The 18,793-nt window shown below is 36.4% G+C and overlaps 1 protein-coding gene across 1 annotated transcript; it reads right to left on the bottom strand.

Annotated features, from left to right (window-relative positions):
• Nucleotides 1-17,171: 17,171 nt before the first annotated feature.
• LOC149211506 (F-box only protein 6-like) lies at nt 17,172-18,518 on the bottom strand. Its single transcript, XM_089388408.1, has one exon. The coding sequence runs from the start codon at nt 18,516-18,518 to the stop codon at nt 17,172-17,174; it is 1,347 nt and encodes a 448-aa protein (XP_089244534.1).
• Nucleotides 18,519-18,793: the final 275 nt, after the last annotated feature.

Genomic DNA, 18,793 nt, shown 5'->3' with positions numbered 1-18,793 from the left:
GATGGGCAAACTGAGATAGTAAACAAATGTTTGGAAGGATATCTTCATTGCTTTGTATCTGATAAACAGACACAATGGGTCAAATGGTTGCCTCTGGCTGAATGGTGGTATAACACTTCCTTCCATACAGCAACAAAAATGACCCCATTTATGGCACTTTATGGGTATCAACCACCATCCATCACATCATATTTAAGAGAAAATTCTAAGGTTCAGGCAGTGGAACATCACATCGAACATCAGCAACAAGTCCTCCAACTCTTAAAGGATAACCTCGTGTTGGCACAAAATAGAATGAAACAACAGGCAGATCAACATCGCAGTGAAAGAAGTTTTGATGTAGGTGATTGGGTATTCCTACGGCTACAACCATATAAGCAAATGTCCGTAAAGCAAGCTAAGAAGGATAATAAATTATCACCAAAGTATTATGGTCCGTACAAGGTGTTGGAAAAGATTGGTACTATGGCATACAAATTGGAGCTTCCTGCAGCTTCTCGATTGCACCCAGTTTTCCATGTTTCATGTTTAAAGAAGTTTATAGGTGACAAGCTCCCAATTCAAACAATATTTCCAGAACTTGACGAGGAAGGAAAAATTATATTGGAACCGAAGCAATCACAGAAACAAGAACTCGACAGCTACGAAATCGATCAATTTCAGAGTATCTTATCAAGTGGAAGAACTTATCCGCTGAAGATTCCACATGGGAGGATGAGAATTTTATGCAGAAGTATCCAGAACTGCTCAAGCGTTGAGGACAACACTTTTTTGAAGGAGAGGGGCATGTTGGGTCCCTATAATACTAGTGATTACCCCATTACTATTGTAGTTATACCCCCTATTTATATTGTTGTGCCCCTATTACCCCCATATTGTTATTTCTGTGCCCCATAGAATCCCTCTATTGTTATTTTTGTGGCTTTATATTATTATTGTTAGGTCGGCTGGATTATATTGTGACTCCTTAGACTCCTAGATCTCCTTTCAAGAAAGCAGTTTTTAGATCCATTTTATGGACTTTCCAACCGTTCTGAGCTGCTAGTGGAAAGAGTGTCCAGATGGTAGCCCATTTTGCTGTGGGGGAAAAATTATCCTGATAATTGACCCCTTCCTTCTGTGCAAAACCTTTTTCCACAAGCCTAGCTTTGTGCTTGTTAAGTGAGCCATCAGCTTTATGCTTGTTTTTGTAGACCCACTTGCAGCCAATTGGTTTGGTTCCTAATGGAGGATCAACCAGCTTCCAAGTGTCGTTATTTATGAGGGCATCATACTCCTTTTGCATCACTTCTTTCCATTCATCATGAGAAGCAGCTTCTTTGAAGGAAGTTGGTTCAAAATCTGTAGACAAGTTCAATTCACAATCATAAGAAACATCCATATCAACAGGTGAATTAGTCATCTACATCACCTCCATTTCGCCGGTTTGAATTTCTGGTTCCTGTCTTTCCAACTTCATCAGGATGAACACTTTCAAGTGTCTTTGTCAGCCACTTTGGAGGACCTTTCTTAGATGGTCCAGGCTACTCCGTTGATTGAGTTGGGACTGAATCAAGATTGAGTCTCCCAATTCTATCAATTACATCACTTAAAGCATCATCCGTCGTTGGAGTTTCATGCGGGGGAGAGTGTTCTTCAGAAGAAGATTCCACATGTTGATCTAGTATAGGAATCCCCCTTTCAAGATGTGGAATCTGACCCTGAGATGCTTTACCGAAGGAACATGTCCATACCACATTTCATATGGAGTCTTGTTTCTTATAACATTAGATGGACATCTATTCTTTATATATGCAGCACATAGAACAACATCAGCCCAAAACATTATCTTTACATTTTTGAAGAAGAGCATGGATCGTACCATGTTTAAGATTGTTCTATTCATTCTTTCAGCTACACCATTCTGTTGGGGATTATAAGGCACAGTTGTTTGATGTTTGATCCCATGTTGGTGAAGATAGTTTTCAAATTCATTTGATGTGTATTCTTTTCCATTATTAGTGCGAATAGACCCAATATGAGATTGCGCATCATTTTCAATCCATTTATGAAAATTCTTGAATGTTTAAAAAGCATCAAATTGTTATTCAATAAATAAACCCAACACATTCTGGTGTAGTCATCAATAAATGTCATGACATATTTATTTCCATTTGTAGAAGGAACAGGCATTGGACCACATAAATCTGAATGAATGAGTTCAAGTTTCGTTTGTGCTCTTGAATTTGAATCATGAAAAGACTGTTTGCTATGCTTCCCTAGAATGCAAGCATCACATTGCTTAAGTTTCCTAGGAATTGTAGGAAAACCAGCAACACCATTTTTCTTCAACAGGTGGAGACTGTCATAGTTCAAATGTCCAAATCTAGCATGCCATAATAAAATTGATGGAAGCGTACCTTCGTCATGATGATCATTGTATGAGAAATGTTGTGCATGAGCAGAGGTTCCTTGCAGTTTGAGAAGTCATTCTTCTTCTATTCCCCTCATGACAAGTGAGTGGTCAGATGCTTTTCTTACCTCAAGCTTGCCATCAAACATATGAATGGAATGACCTTGTTGACGGATATGGACCAAGGACAACAAGTTTCTCTTAAGTTTTGGGAGATATAGAACATGATCAGAAGAAAGTCTAGAAGACTAGGTAGTTTAAGCCAGATTGTGCCAAGCCCTGATGGCTTGATTTTTGATTGATCTCCAAAGTATACTACTCCATCAACATTGTTAGTGAAATCTTCAAAAAAATCTTTTCTATGAGTCATGTGGTAGGTTGCTCCTGAATCAAGCAACCAATCATTTTTCCAAGAATCAAGTGAAGCATTAAATAGATCTCCATTTACTCCAATGTTACATTGTGCCACAACATAGTGAGCGGATTCAGGTGCTTTAACTTTGTCTGTATCATCAGTTTTACCTTTCTGTTGGTTTCTTTTCTGCTCAATTTTGTCCCATGGTAGCTTGCATGTAGAGGCATCATGTGATCCATTTCTTTTGCAGCGTATGCAATGCAAATCTGCCTTTTCTCCTTGAGAGTGTCTTCCCTCCCTGCCTCTGAAATCTCTTCTACCTCTTGCTCTGGAAGAATCTTGAGCAAGATTATCCTCTCTATGTGCAAGAAGAGTTGTCTTCTTTTCCAAACCCTTCACTTTTTCAACAAACTTCTCCATTATAAAGATATTACAGTATTCGTAGCAAAACACTAACAATAATTTTCTATGACTTTCTAAAAAATGGAATCAACTGCAATATATCTCATGTCACCAACAAACAACATAATCCCTAATGCCATCATTTCATGCAACTTCATCCATTCAAAACTACGATGTAGGAATGAGTCATGGCTTCTTTTGCAGTTTGACCAACAAATTGACTAAATTAAAAGCCTCTTTTTTTTTTGATGAAGGAATGATTCATGTCTTCATTTAAAGTTCGGACAATAGATTGATCAGATGAAAAGACCTTTTTGTTCGCCACATTCTAGCTCAGGCCGTCAGAAAATGCGCAATCTAGTAAGTCAATATAAAGAGCATTCTTATTACTTTAGCAACCAAAAACTATAGTTATAGCAAAATATCGGCTTACCATAGAATACAATCTATGTATAAAATGCTAACAAATAGAATTTGTTCTCTATGCTTGTAAATATGCAAAAGAAACTCTCACAAGAAGTGAGAAGCACTAAGGCCCTTGAAACAAAATACGTTTCTGTTCAGCGGAGTGTATTTTGAGCTACGGCTTGGCACAACTCATCCTCATAAAACAATAGACCAGCATTATGTCAACGGCATATATATAAGCATTTACCAAGATACTACAAACACCTTCACAGTCTTAACATCTACCACACAAAAATAACTATTACTCCTTTAACCTTCTGCGCTGATACAATCATAAAAATTGTGGTGAAAAATTATGGAAATATGGCCAAAGCAAAGCGTTTATCCTATCCATATCCACGCATAGCCATGTTGTCTCCCTAAATATTCACGCGCAGGAGTGGCAGAACATATGGAAGCTTTCAGGGCAGATGAGAACACTATATGCATATTAACAAAATTGTGACTGTATTAATACCAAAACCACAGGTAATAACAACAAATACCAAGATCTGTAGGTAGAATGGGCGGTGTATTTAACGCATATGCCAAAAAAAGACAGCGTATAGCCAAAACATACTCAACATAAATATACCAGTGTTCTTCATAACGGAGCAGCATTTAATACAGGGTTACCATTCAACTCAGGAGCAGCGTTCAAGTATATGCGTATTAACTGTAACCAGCGTTCAACTATATGGAGCAGCATTCAAATCAGGAGCATCGTTCAATTGAATGGCATTTTCATTGAAAAAATGGAGCAGTGTTTTCACCAGACTCCAAACAGGACCACGCTCAATGTGACATCGTTCTTTTCCTCCAACGTTCAATGTGACAGTGATTTTTCCTCCAGCAATCAACGAAACCAACACATACACTTTTCATGGACCATTCATAATTACAACAAACGCAACATAATTACAGCAAACCAATAGTGCTAATCACAACAAACGTATAGAGTAGAGCGCAGGTAATGGCAAACACTAAAAAATTATGGAAAATTTATGTGACTGATAGATAACGTTCAAAAATTATGAAACGTATGGATTCTAAATGTATTCAGATGAACAGGGCGTAGGTCTTATAAATAGAATATGGCAGAACACAGGCAACATTAGATAGGATTACAGCACTCTATCACTGAATTATATGGAGAGTAGAGGAGTAGACAAGGGAGTTACAAGACACAAGAGCTAAAAAAGGAGTTGGTTCTGATACCATGTCAGGCCAGGTAGTAACTCCACAAAGCAAAAACTGATTCGTATTATTCATTCAATCAGGTAGGTCTGTTATATACATGAAGGAGAGACTGTTCAGTTCATCTCCTAATGATTGTTCACATTTCTCATTTATTTATTTACATATATTTACCCAATCATAAGGATTAGGTGTCAACACTACCATATTTCCGTCCACATAGTCATCTCCATTTTCATTCATTCATAAAGTCACATTTTATTCTCTGTTTTCCATTTTTCAGTTGTTATGTTCCACAGTTGTTCGAGTTTCGCAACTAATCCTGTTCTGCAGCCAACCTGACTCTGTAGTAACAGTTTGATCACTAGCTCAAAAAATAAAAAAGTCCAGTTCATAATAAATTTCATATGCAGGTATTGGAGGAGAAAACAACTTTTGAAGACATATCAACATCTAAGCACCTAAAAAAGCAAACAACAAAAGGTTAGCAAGTGGAAAGGTAGGGTTCTAAAGGTAATAATAAAAACCTATTTCAAATAGCAATATAAATCATAAGTTGTATAACTCATATAATCACACTACTCCTTGACTTGTCATCATGTGATCTGATTGCAGTGATTATTCCACCATGCCTTCCAACTTTAATGCCTAACGGTCTCATGATTTGATCTCCCTTTCTAATTCTTACTTCAATGTACTTCTCCATCATACCTGTTTAATGGCTAATTACATGAAATAACCCAATTGGATATGGCTCTTCACAAACCTATTGTTCCTTTATTACACTGATTTCCTCACTTTTACTTTCGCAACTTTCTTATGTATACAAGCACTCACATACAGTGAGCACACAATCATTTAGCAATACTCTCTGTGTTTAGCAATTCTCTCTGTGTTTAGCAATACTCCATTTTCCACATAGTTTACATGTGCTGCCACTCCATTCCATACATCTTCTACACTATTTCATGCATACAATTTCCCTGTTTCATATACCCTATATGTTTTATCCCTATATCTACCATTTTCCTTCCACATAATCTATTATTTCATCCCCATATCTATAACCATTTTTGCTTCCATATACCACTGCCATATACATAGTCTTCTACATGCAGACAGTGAAGGAAATTTGAAGAAAAGCAGAGAAAAGGAGTGATGGGTCTCATCATCAGAACAAAACCTATGGGAGTGAATGCTAGGCCCCTATACTACTAGTGTAACCCCTTATTGTTATTAGTATAACCCACTTATTATATTGATGTACCCATGTAGTGCCCATATTGTTACTATTGTGCCCCATATAAGCCCACTATTGTTATTATTGTGGCTTTATATTATTATTGTTAGGTCGGCTGGATTATATTGTGACTCCTTAGACTCCTATATATAGAAAGGAGGTTTTTTCATTTGAATCATCGAATAATTGTTCATTTATGTAATGTAAAGGAGGTTTCCCCCTCGAAGAGGCTGAATTCTAAGGCGTTGATCTATCTTTTCTATCTTTTCTTGAGCTGGTTCCATAACATTTGGTATTAAAGCTTTTGATTCTAGGGTTTCGCTGCTCCAAACAGGTCATTGTGGAATTTTCTCTATAACTTTTTTTCTGTGACGTTTCAGAAGTTGCAAAAAAATCCATTTGAGAAGAAATCGCGCTGAACCTTGGGTCTGAATTTCAGAGCTTTTCGCGCGATATTTTCGGAGATATGATCTGAGGAAGTTGGTCTTTTTGCAGACTCCTGAATTACATTCAAAACAGGTGACCTGGGGAAAATCGTCATAACTTTCTGTCTAGAGATTGGATTGAAATTTCATAAGAAGGTACGGAAAGAGGACGGACTGTGTTTTTTTTGTATATCTTTTTTAGATCCAAAGGTCGAAATAGTGACACGTGGCACTTCATACAAGTTCTCTCTTTCGGAAAAGTCTATAATCAGGTCATCTTGGGAGATTGTGCATAACCTTTTTTTAGAGAATCCAATTTCGATCGGACTGGTGGCATTGGAAAGAGGACATAGAGGGCTACTACAACTCACAATTTCATAACTTAAAGATCCAAAAGTACAGAGTTACAGTTGTTTCAAGGTCGAGCTCCTAAAATCAAGAAAAAGCAAGACGAGGAAGTTTGATGGCAAGGATTCGGTAAATTGGATACTTCAGATGGAGCAATATTTTGATCTACATGGTGTACAACTATTACAAAAGGTATGTATTACATCTTCATATTTAGAACTAGATCAATTTTGATGGTACGAAGGGCTTTGTTCTCGTAAACAACTTGTTACGTGGTCAATTTTCACGGAGGAAATGATAGCACATTATGAGGATACAAAGAGCAACACCTTCTTTAGAGCAACACCAAAACAATTGGAAAGAGTAAAAGGGCTTTGTGACATAGTGGAAAGCAAAATTATGGAAACCAGGAAGCGTACCCCTCACAACTATAAAGATGGAAGTGTTGTTTCCCCTAGCCTTTCACAACCTACAAGGGTTACACCACAACAATTGGAAGAAAAAATAGAAAAAGGGATTTGTTACAATTGTGATAGCAAATGCACTAAAGGTCATAAGTGTGCTGAGAAGAAATTATTTTACATAGAGTATGAAGAGGAGGAAGAAAAGGATCAAGAAACATCAAAAGAAGAAGATATACACCAGGACCTCACCCGAGAGAAAGAAGAAATGAATCAGACCATATCTTGTAAAGCATTGGCAAACATTACCACTCCTCAAACTCTCAAGATAGAAGGAAATATCAAGGAGAAAAAGGTGCAAGAAGTGAAGGATCACATCGAGAAAGAAGAAATGAATCCAACCATATCTTATAATTCATTGTTTGAAATTACCAGTCCTCAAACTATCAAGATAGAAGGACATATCAAGAAGAAAAATGTTCAAGAAGTGAAAGATCACATCGAGCATCAAGAAATGAATCCTACCATATCTTGTAAAGGATTGGAATAAATTACCACTTCTCAAACTCTCGAGATAGAAGGACATATGAAGAAGAAAAAGGTTCAAGCAATGAAAGATCACATCGAGCATCAACAACAAGTTCTCCAACTTTTAAAGGATAACGTCACTTTGGTGAAAAATCAAACGAAACAACAGGTAGATCAACATCTTAGTGAAAAATGTTTTGATGTAGGTGATTGGGTATTTTTACTGCTACATCTCAAGCAAGCTATTTATGAGAAGGAAATGTTGGCAATACTACATGCTCTTAAAAAATGGCGACCTTACCAAATGGGAAGACTCTTCAAGGATGAGGATGTGGAAGCATTGTTTTGGGCTATTTATATTATCCAACCAGATTGGATAAACGAAGCAAGGGAAGAATGGAAGAAGGATGAAGAAGTATGGCCACTTATTCAAAAGTTGCAAAAGATCCCAATTCAAACAATATTGCCAGAAATTGAAGAGGAAGGAAAAATCATATTAGAACTTGGAGGAGTCACAGAAAAAAGAACCTGATAGCTACGAAATCGATCAATTTCAGAGTATCTCATCAAGTGGAAGAACTTACCCGCTGAAGATTCCACATGGGAGGACAAGAATTTTATACAGAAGCATCAAGAACTACTCAAGCATTGAGGACAACACTTTCTGAAGGAGAGGGGCATGTTAGGCCCCTATACTACTAGTGTAACCCCTTATTGTTATTAGTATACCCCACTTATTATATTGATGTACCCATGTAGTGCCCATATTGTTACTATTGTGCCCCATAGAAGCCCACTATTGTTATTATTGTGACTTTATATTATTATTGTTAGGTCGGCCAGATTATATTGTGACTTCTTAGACTCCTATATAGAAAGGAGGTTTTGTCATTTGAATCATCGAATAATTGTTCATTTATGTAATGTAAAGGAGGTTTCCCCCTCGAAGAGGCTGAATTCTAAGCCATTGATCTATCTTTTCTATCTTTTCTTGAGCTGGTTTCATAACAGTGAAATATATGGAAGGTTATCCTCAGTTGAAAGGGATGTTGAAGAAAGCTAGCTGGTGGAGTTTCATTGAGAAATTTGATGGTCATCATAAAGAAATCACAAAATCATTTGCTAGATCGTTTGATGGGATGGACATGGAGATTGGTGACATAAAGTTTACAGTGACCGAGTCTTTTATTACTGAAGCAACCGAGCTGCCAAAGGTGCTTACAATTTTGATTTCATGGGGACATGCAATAGTCTCACAGTGGGGGTATGTTGAGTTCCAAAACTGCTTCTCTCTTAAGCAACTTTCTTATCCTTCTTTCTTTGCTTTTACACAAAAAATGCATCCTTAATCATCAAAATCCATTGCACATTGCTTCAAGAGTATATTTCAGTGATTTACAAGCTATATCATTATGTTCATTATTTGAATAGGTTTTTGTTTTTCAGCTACAGAATGCAGCCACATTCTGTAGCTAACCGGTTGTTCCACAGCCATATCCACACTTTTGTAGGTTACAAGTGTCAAGAGAGGAAACAGACCACATGGGTAGCTTGGAAAATGTTAGAGCATGGATGGTATCCTATCCATTTGGCTAAGATTGATGAGGAGGACTCCGGTCAAAAGGAAGTCAACTAAAGAAACCTATGGCAAGTAGAACTTTGTTTTCACAGAATCTCAGTGATGGATCCAAGGCAGTCTCCTAAAGCTTAGGACTTCATCTGCCACATGCATAAAAAAAATCCAATAGCCACTATTAGAAGATTTATGTTTCAAGGAAACCGAAGACTAGAATTCTAGAGATATTACCTATCTACATGTTTTGTTGTAGCTGAATTCTCTCTTCAAAACAGTTGTAGTTTTATCCTATAAATACCAGCGTGTAGCAAGCAGAACAAGTTCATGTTTTTTCTTATGTAATAGTTTAGGTTTCCGCTTGTAGCTTGAAGAACTCAGTGCTCTGTTTTTAATATAAAAACTTTGTTTTCAATGGATACCTGAAGCTCTTGTGAAGTGTTGATTCCGTGTTGATAATCCGAGACCTTTGCAGAGGGCCCCTATGTGGTCAAGGTACATGTTTTTATTTATGTTTGTCTTTTTCTTAGTTTAGTTGTAACTTCACTGTGTGTTTTTCATCATGTTCACAATCGTTTTCTATCTCTATATATTGCAGCTTGTGTCATTTGTTTTCACTAACTCAAAGTATTTGTACTCCAGTGTAGAATAGTCCTTTGGTTTTCATTGCTCTCTAGTCTCTTAACTGTAGTTCTAAGTTGATGTCAGTAGCATAATTTTATTTATTTCATCTGTAGTTCCTTAGTTTCTAGATTTTAAATTAAGTGGTTAAATGTCTTTTTCTTATTAGTGTAGTCACTCATGATATAAATGAATCTTTCCAAAATCCTTTTGTTAATGGTTAATCCTTAGACTAAATGGTGAAATGTTGGAGTTATGAATGAGTCTTTCATTACAATTGTTGTTCATTAGTTTTCGAGTTAAGTTATTCAATGCCATTTTCTTATTAGTGTAGTCACTCATGATATAAACGAATGTTTCCAAAAGGTTTTTGTTGATGGTTAATCCTCAAACTAAATGGTGAAATGTTGTGTTTATGAAAGATTCTTTCACTACAATTATTGTTAATTAGTTTTTGAGTTAAGCAGTTCAATGCCATTTTCTTATCAGTTTAGTAACTCATGATATAAATGGATATTTCCAAGAACCCTTTCAGTTGAAGGTTAATCCTAAAACTAAGTGGTGAAATGCTTTATTTATGAATGAGACTTTATTTGCATTTTCATGTTTACTTTTCTTAGAATGATGAAGAATGAAATCTCTCAAGATTGCTATCATAAGTAGGTAGTTCTCCCTAACTTATGTAGCAGAGTGACAACAATACTTCATTTAGCCTTACTTTCATAATAGAATATTTGCAATTTCATTTTTAGTTCTTCACTTAGTTTAGCTGCAGTTCCATCTTTAGTTGTCCATTAAGCTTTAATTTTGCAAGTAGATTAGATAGTAGAAGTAATCTTATTTCCAGTATTTCATTTTTGGTTTATCATAGATAGCTGCAATCTCATTTTCTCATTTAAGCTTTGGTTTTGTAATTGAGTAGATAGTAGTTTTAAAGTCCTTTCAGTTCATATTTTGGAACAATCATAATAGCAAGAAGAGAAGCTTTGTTTTCATTTTCTTGTTTACAAACTTTACTTCTAAATTTGGCCTAAAAGAACTTTCAGCTCTCACTTCATTTCTCTAGGTTCTTAGTAGTAGTAGATTAAGATTTTGATTACATTGCAGAACATTAGGAATCAAAAGAACAAAACCCCAAAACAAACATAAACTTAAAAAGAGTGAGGTAAGAAAGGGTCATCTAGCACATATAGTGCACTGCACTTCATCATTTTATGATACCTAGATTGATAATTTATGTAGCAATTTAGGACACTAAGTTGACTGAACAACACTTTCTTGTGATATTGATCTAGGATCAATAAAACTGACTTCAAGTCAGTAAGAGTGATGTGACACTCTCTCTTCATATGAAACTCACTTTGGTTCAGTACAGGATGGTATGAGACATTCCTGATCAATTCTTCACCTTCATGGTTCAGCAGAGCAAAGTAGAGATTAGCAGATCAAAGCAAAGCAGAGCTTAGTAGATCAGAGTAGAGCAGATCAGAGCACTGATGGTAGAGATAGTATAGTTGAACATATGGATCAGTGGATGGAGTTATCCCTAGTTGAGAGGGAGTGTTAAAATTGGCAACTATGAACAAAGTCCATGTGGGTCATATTATTAATGGAAGCTGATAATTTTCTTGGATCCCTCTCATTCAGAGGTGTAGGATTGATATACAAATCATCCAATTCTGATAAGTATTCATGGAGATATGAATTTATTTGTGTTATGGGACAACTCGTCAAGGTCGGCCAGCAACCAAATAATCCCCACCAGTGCTCAACGTTTTAGTATAAATAGAGGTGGCCTTCAAGTCATTTCAACACACTTGAGATATCTTCCTCTCTCTACTTGTCTTTGGGTTTTAGTAGGAGGAGAGATCCTAAGGGAATCTAGAGGGAAGAAGCTGAAACTGCCAAAACAATCGAAACTGCCAGAACTATCGAGAACTGTTGGAACAGACGGGAACAACAGACAACTGCTAGAACTACCGAGAACTGCATGAACTGCCAGAATTGTCAGAACTGCCAAAACAGCTAAAATTGTCGTAACTATTAGGAACTGCCAAAAGTGTTGGGAATAACTAAAATTGTGAGAATTGTCGGAACTGCCAAGAACTATTGGGAATTGCTGAGAACTACCAGGAACTGTGGGAACTGCGGGAACTGCCAGAACTGCTAGAATTGCAGAAGCTGCCAAAACTGCCGAGAACAACCGGAACTGTCGGGAAGAGCCAGAACCGTCGGAACAACTGGAATAGCTGGAGCATCTGTCTCCTAAGGAGAGCAGCATGCAAGGTACAAATAACTAAGACTGGGATAGTTGTATGGTAGCAGCAAATACACCAAATATGCAATGTTACAGCTAGCATGCAAAGGAAAACTAGCATGCAACAACAAGCATGCTAAGGACAAAAAGCATCCTAGGGATAATAAGAAAGCAAGGGAAAACATGAAAGCAAGGTGTAGCCAACACATAGGTCAGTATGGAAACATGGTGCAGCAATGGCACATAATGCAATACAATGATGGGTATAGTCATGATTAATGAAGCATGATGGGATGCATCATAGTGATGATGGGTGCAGCATTGTGCAGCATGATGAGGTGTAGCCTGGTGACGAAATGCAACATAACGATAAGTGAAGGAGTCACCTTGGAGAATCAATTGAACTGACATGTCTTCAACTGATTTCAGCTCATGTGATTGCTAATCTAGAAAATATATGGAGCTAACTGTGAAAATTGAAATAAATTAACAAAGTTTGACCAAGTAAACTGGAATAATCTCCATCTTCAAGAGAAATATTTGATCCATTCTTTAGATCTCATTGCTACCATAACTTTTGAAGACATCATCATGATATATGCGATGTGGAGGAGGAGGATTGGTTATGAGAAACCATTTTTCTATCTTGAGGAGGAAAAGGATTCTTCAAAACAGTGTGAGTGGGTGAACTGTTGATAAATTTGAAAACTTTGGCATGATGAGGACACTACTTGGTGTAATTATCTTCATCACAAATTAGACAAGCATAACGAGGTTTCTTATTTTCATCAAATGGTTCGTTGTTGTTCAACTTCTCCTTACAAAGAGTGTCATTTTTAGCTTTTCCTTTTCCCTTTTTCTTACCTCAAGATTTCTTACCTCTACGAGTAGATGATTCCACGATATCTATTTCATAAGTAATATTAGGAGAAGGATATTCTTCGGGTGAATCAGGAAAAGCTAAAATACCAGTTTTCTTAGAGCTTTTATTTTTGTTCATAGATTTCTGGCTCACAGAACCAATCATACAATCATCAACCAAGGACGGGGTAAATCTGGGATCTTTTCATACAAAGTACCAAACTAATTATAAACAAGATCCATGTATTGAGCATGAGAAATTACTTCCTCCTCAGTTACAACACCTCCTTTGGCAACATCTTCGGTAATTATTGGTAAAATATATTTTATGAACCATTCGGCCAAAATTTGGTCTGGGATATAAACTTTAACCAAATGACATATTCGTCTCCATTCATGAATTTGATCTGAGGAGATATGGGTTGACGTTGATTGTTTTAAAGAGGTTAAAAGTTTAGTTTCATTATCATATCGAATGCATGACTGAAAATGTGTCAAAATAGAAGTGGTAATAGCATTAAATGTACTAAAGGAAGCTTGCAGCAAGTCTACATACCACATAGTTGTTGAACCAGTTAAGGTTCGTTGAAAAATTTGTAACCTAATAGAATGATTGATCAATGACCCATTTTAACCTTGAATGAACTGTCCTTGAAATGGTTGACTCTACAAAGGTTGACCTTGGAGGAATTGGGTTTGAAAAAGCTAACCTTCAAGAAACTAACTATGGGGCTAAACTTGTAAAGTTTTTCCTTGAAACGATGCTTGAATGTATGGCATATTAGGTCATATGACATGTATTTGGGGTATCGCCTGAATTGTAGGAACAATTTTAAGAATGATTGGTTTCACCGCGACTTGCGAAGTAAGTAGAACAATTACTTATGATGATCATGGGATGAGAGTTAGAGGTGAACCTGAAATTGGATTTTGAGAAGATGTTGGTGGTAAGAGCCCTAAATAATGTAAAATTATAGATGAATTTTAATTAATGTTGTATTATTAAGTTGTTCTTTACTCAATAAGTGATGTAAGTGCAACTAATGATATTATGACACAACTCAAAATCTTAATGCACTCAAATATACAATTTGTGCTTTTCAAATTCGATGAAAAGCTAATTAGAGGAAAGAAAGAGTTTCTCAGATTTTTTCCAAAATGAAATACAAAACTCACAACTTTTCCAACTTTTCATAAAACAACCAATTCCATCTCAATGCAATGAAAATATGGAATTAAGATAAGTTCCAGATTTACTTAAATATCAAGCAACCTAAAAATACTCTTTTATCATTTATCACTCAAAACTTCCAAGCACACATAAATCAATCAAGAGAATTTCGAGAAACCCTAATTTGCAATTCAATATGGAATTGATCACAAGTAAGCAATATTAAAACGTTAATTGGTGTATTTGATAGAATAATGCAAGGATGTCACAAACTAAAGGATAACCTATCTTGTTTTGATCAGTAGACAAACCCTAACCAATTTCTACAAAAAGACCTAATTCTCAAAAAATCTTAACAAAGCACTCCAATGAGTTCATAAGAGACATAAGACAATCCAAAGAATGATAATAACACTTCCATAAAATTAAATTCAAGTCTGGGTTGAAATAAAAGCTAAATGTTCAAAAATTTCAAAGGGGTGCATAGGTTAGAAATACAAAACAAAGCACATGCACAAATATGTGCTATGTTGGTGAAAAAAATCAATGCAGATATCATAAACCCAAGAGAAAATAGAAAATCAAGAAATCAACCACACAGATCTAAAATGTCATCAATTCATAGACTCAGGCCAAACCAAGGAAAAGGAAGAGAACAGAAAAGTGCCACAACAGAGTCACCAAATTGTTATAGTGGATAAATCCCTCTGGCTCACAAGAGGGATTTCCCTAGATACTTGATGGAAACTAGAAACAAGCAGGCAATTGAACTAACTATTTCCCTAAGTTGGACTTGTTTGAATTATAAGTATTAAAGTCAATGGATGAGCCACTTACCTATTTAATGAAATTCTCAATAAAGATCCCTTGTTGTAACTTGATGCAATTCCTCAATACTTGATAAGACCTGCAATCATAAACAAGAAAAGGATCAAAAGCATATGCAATATAATAATCCAAACAAACTTAACCTAATGATCAACGAGATTATGAATTCAATTTTCCTTTATAAACACTTTAAACAACTATATTAATTAAAGATAAAGAAGATCCTTACAACTTTCACCTTGATGTTGTGAGGTTCCTCCCAAATGCCTTCAATCTCCTCCTTAGATGATAAGTTTTCCAATCGTAAACTAGAAAAGAGGAGGGTGGGATCCCCTAATTGAGGGATTAGTTAAGTGTTATAACTCGAATAGTGATCACCTAAAAGCTTTCAATTAGGAAATATTTGACCAAGTATGTTTCTAGAATGTACTTTTTATTTTTACTTTCTTTGGTTCACCTACGGGGTCTATAGTGGCTCTACGCTTTTCTCAAAGTTAATTCCCGTGAATGAGTGGGAATAGCTAGGAAAATCAACGCATGTGATACTTGACAAGGTGTCAACTATTTTTCCCAACTTTCCCATCTTTCTCAATATATTGTTGGTTGTTTGACTTCTAAGGGAGTTCAATTAGACATGTTCATGGATGGTAAAAAGACCCATAAACTGATCAAGTGCCATGGTGATAAATTGATGTGTAACACTCAAAGACTCAAGCATAAACCACAACTTCTTAAATTGCATCTTAAGGTCTTATAATATTAGAGAAAATGTCTATATGTAAATAAAGGGGTGCTTTCAACTATACTCCAAGCCATAGAGGTCACACAGATTCTAGAGTCTGAGCACTTCATGTTACTAACCAATCATGCACTTAACACATACATAGGGAAACATGCAAAACAATGGTCGAATATTATAGTTCTGAATAAGATCAATGCCTCCTTTTACACCTTTGGCCTAGTAGAAAGATCAATTAAAATAATATAAACCAAGAAACAACTCCACTTACATGTCCTATCAATGTCCAATGGAAGGATGATGGCACAAATGGATTTTTCCCATTCTACAAGCCACCAAGATATGTCATGAATAGTATTAGGAACACATGTTAAACTTATGTAAGAATTCTCCTCACACATATAGTCAACATCATCCTTCTTATGCCACCAATAACTTAGCCCAATAGGTCTATAGCTAATTTCAAGAGAAACATTTCAATTCAATAGTTAACGGTGCAAATACAGTTCATTCAATTAATCTAGGATACATGCTCCCAAAGGACTTGTGAAGAGAGGAGCCTTCAACCTAACCTTGCAAAGGTCAACCCTCTCAACTATTAATTCAATACTTGAAAAATAGGATTTGAAGATCATTTTCAAAAACCAACTCAAAAATGTTGAAATTCCAACAAGAAAAAAATGACTTGTGCTCATCCTCATGTAACATTAACCCACTTGTTCAGCTTGAATTTTTTTATAGAAGGATTTTGAAACAACTATGAATCAAGTCAAACTGATCTAGATAAAGAAATATCCCTATCCAACTTCTTGCATATTCCAATTTTGCATATAACTTTGTAGCAGAGTCAGTTAAATTAACCTAGTGCACTTGCCAACCTTCAAACTTCATAAGAGGACTCTCATAATCAATCTAAAGCATAATGTTAACATATTACTCTGATAAAAAATTGTTGCACCACATTTACAGTAATACAATAATGTCAACCACATGAAACTTTCTAAATGATACATAATTGCTAAATGAAAAACTTAGTTTAACCTATTAACATTCAAATAAAATAATAAGAAACCAATTAAGAACAATTTACCTAAGAAATTAACTTTTGTCACGACAGACTTATTAAATTCAGAGGTTAAATATTCGTAAAAGAGGAAATCATTTTCTATCCAAATCCAGACCCTAAAAACACCAATGTTATCGTGGCTATTATACCAAATTCTAAACCTGTCTTACTTTTTGGCATAACAGAACTATTAAATTCGGAGGTTAAATATTCCTATTTTCTTTCAAAATCCAGACCCTAAAAAGACATGGTTATCGTAGCTATTATACCAAATTCTATTATATCAAATTCGAAACCTGTCTTATTTCAGATAAATTGTTTTACTCCACTTCTATGTGAGGGCTTGGTTCAAAGGCTATAGCTTTGTATAATTTACTGTAAGTCTCGTCTCCGTTGCAGAAATAACTTTTGGGACAGCGAGGAAGCCAATCCCAAGTGTTATCAATTAAATTGTAGACCACCACCTTTACCACTGGTGATGATACGACCAACTCGGGCACAAAACACACGTGATCTCCCACTCCGGTGTAGCAATTCCATAGACAATTCAATTCCCTAGGAATTAAATCCAATTCATGAGGTGTGAATTGTTGTGCCATCCATTCCCTGCATAAGAAAGAAGGCATCCGGGCGATCTCCACCCATTCGTTGCCCTCCTCTTTCTTCAACTCCCACACAATAATCACAGTCTCAAACTCCATCCCCACATCGCCCTCCATCACCATCTCCATTTCCATCTCCACATCGCCGTCCCTTTGGAGTAATATCCCTTTGGCTGCGACTAATAGTAGACGCGAACCACATTTGATCATTTGTGGCGAAGACACTACAAACTCATTCCTATTCTGCACTATTTCAGGGAATGGAACAAAATGCACAGCAATATGAATGGGGTTGAGCGCTAGAGCTGAACTGTTTTCCTCCAATGGAATTGTGAAACACACAATGTCTTTTTGGCGGTAAGTGTAGAATGAACCGTTGTGGAAAACAAGCTCGGAGCATGGTCGCAGCCTTAAATCCTCCGGAAAGTATCCACCAATATTCCATCTCTTTTGGGACGGCTCGTAAATTTCCACTTTATATCTTTCGAACACTCCATTTGCATTCAAGGCGTGTCCAACGGCTATAACTTTAACTTTGTAGGAGGATCGCTCCTTATTGACAACGAGGCAATCAGAGTAGGGGTTTGATTGTGGGGCTGGAATGTCCAAGACGGTTCGTGTATAAGGGTTACAGAGCTTCCCATAAATTCTGCGATTGCAGGCGTGGAATGCGCTGTTGACCAATATTAGTCCTGCCACCGAGTCTTTGTAGTAGATACCCTGACTGCATATTCTACAGCTTTGCGATACACAGTCCTCTAGGAAAGACAAGGTGAAGGAAGACTTAATCCATGTGCGTGTGTGGAAACAGAAAGACGCGCTTGCCAATTTAGGATTCTCGTTCAACAAAACTAGCCGTGGCTGCTCAGTGTTGAGAGGACCCTGAACCTCACCCCACTTTGTCAGGAAATGGTTTGAAGAGAGCAAATCGTTCCATTGCTTACAAACCATGCGATATCTGAACACAGACTCCACCGGCAGCCGAGCAAGTATCTGGGTTTTAAAGTCGTCTGACGATTCTTCCAACAATGAAGCAAGACGCAGAGCCACTTTTTGCATTTCCATATTTACAGTTCAACCGGATCAATTCAGAGGCGAAGATTGTTGATTGATATAAATTGATAATACATATATTGATAGTAAATTCTGGTTATGAAATATTACGCACGTCGGCTTTACATTCACTCTCATTTAGTAATATTGGAAGTTCATCAATTTCTTGGTTGGGAAGCCTTGAGAATTCATAATTTATTGGTGGGAAAGTTAGTTGAGTGGTCGAGCAATAACGGTTCCAGAATTTCCAAATTTTAAATTAAATATAGCGATTTGAATATTCTTCA

This window comes from Pinus tabuliformis, chromosome 1_1 (assembly GCF_031772625.1).
Source record: "Pinus tabuliformis cultivar Carrire ecotype Pingquan chromosome 1_1, CPIR1, whole genome shotgun sequence".
Classification (NCBI taxonomy): domain Eukaryota; kingdom Viridiplantae; phylum Streptophyta; class Pinopsida; order Pinales; family Pinaceae; genus Pinus; species Pinus tabuliformis.
Note: the sequence above shows the minus strand (reverse complement) of the source record. Positions and strands in the feature narration are given on the sequence as shown.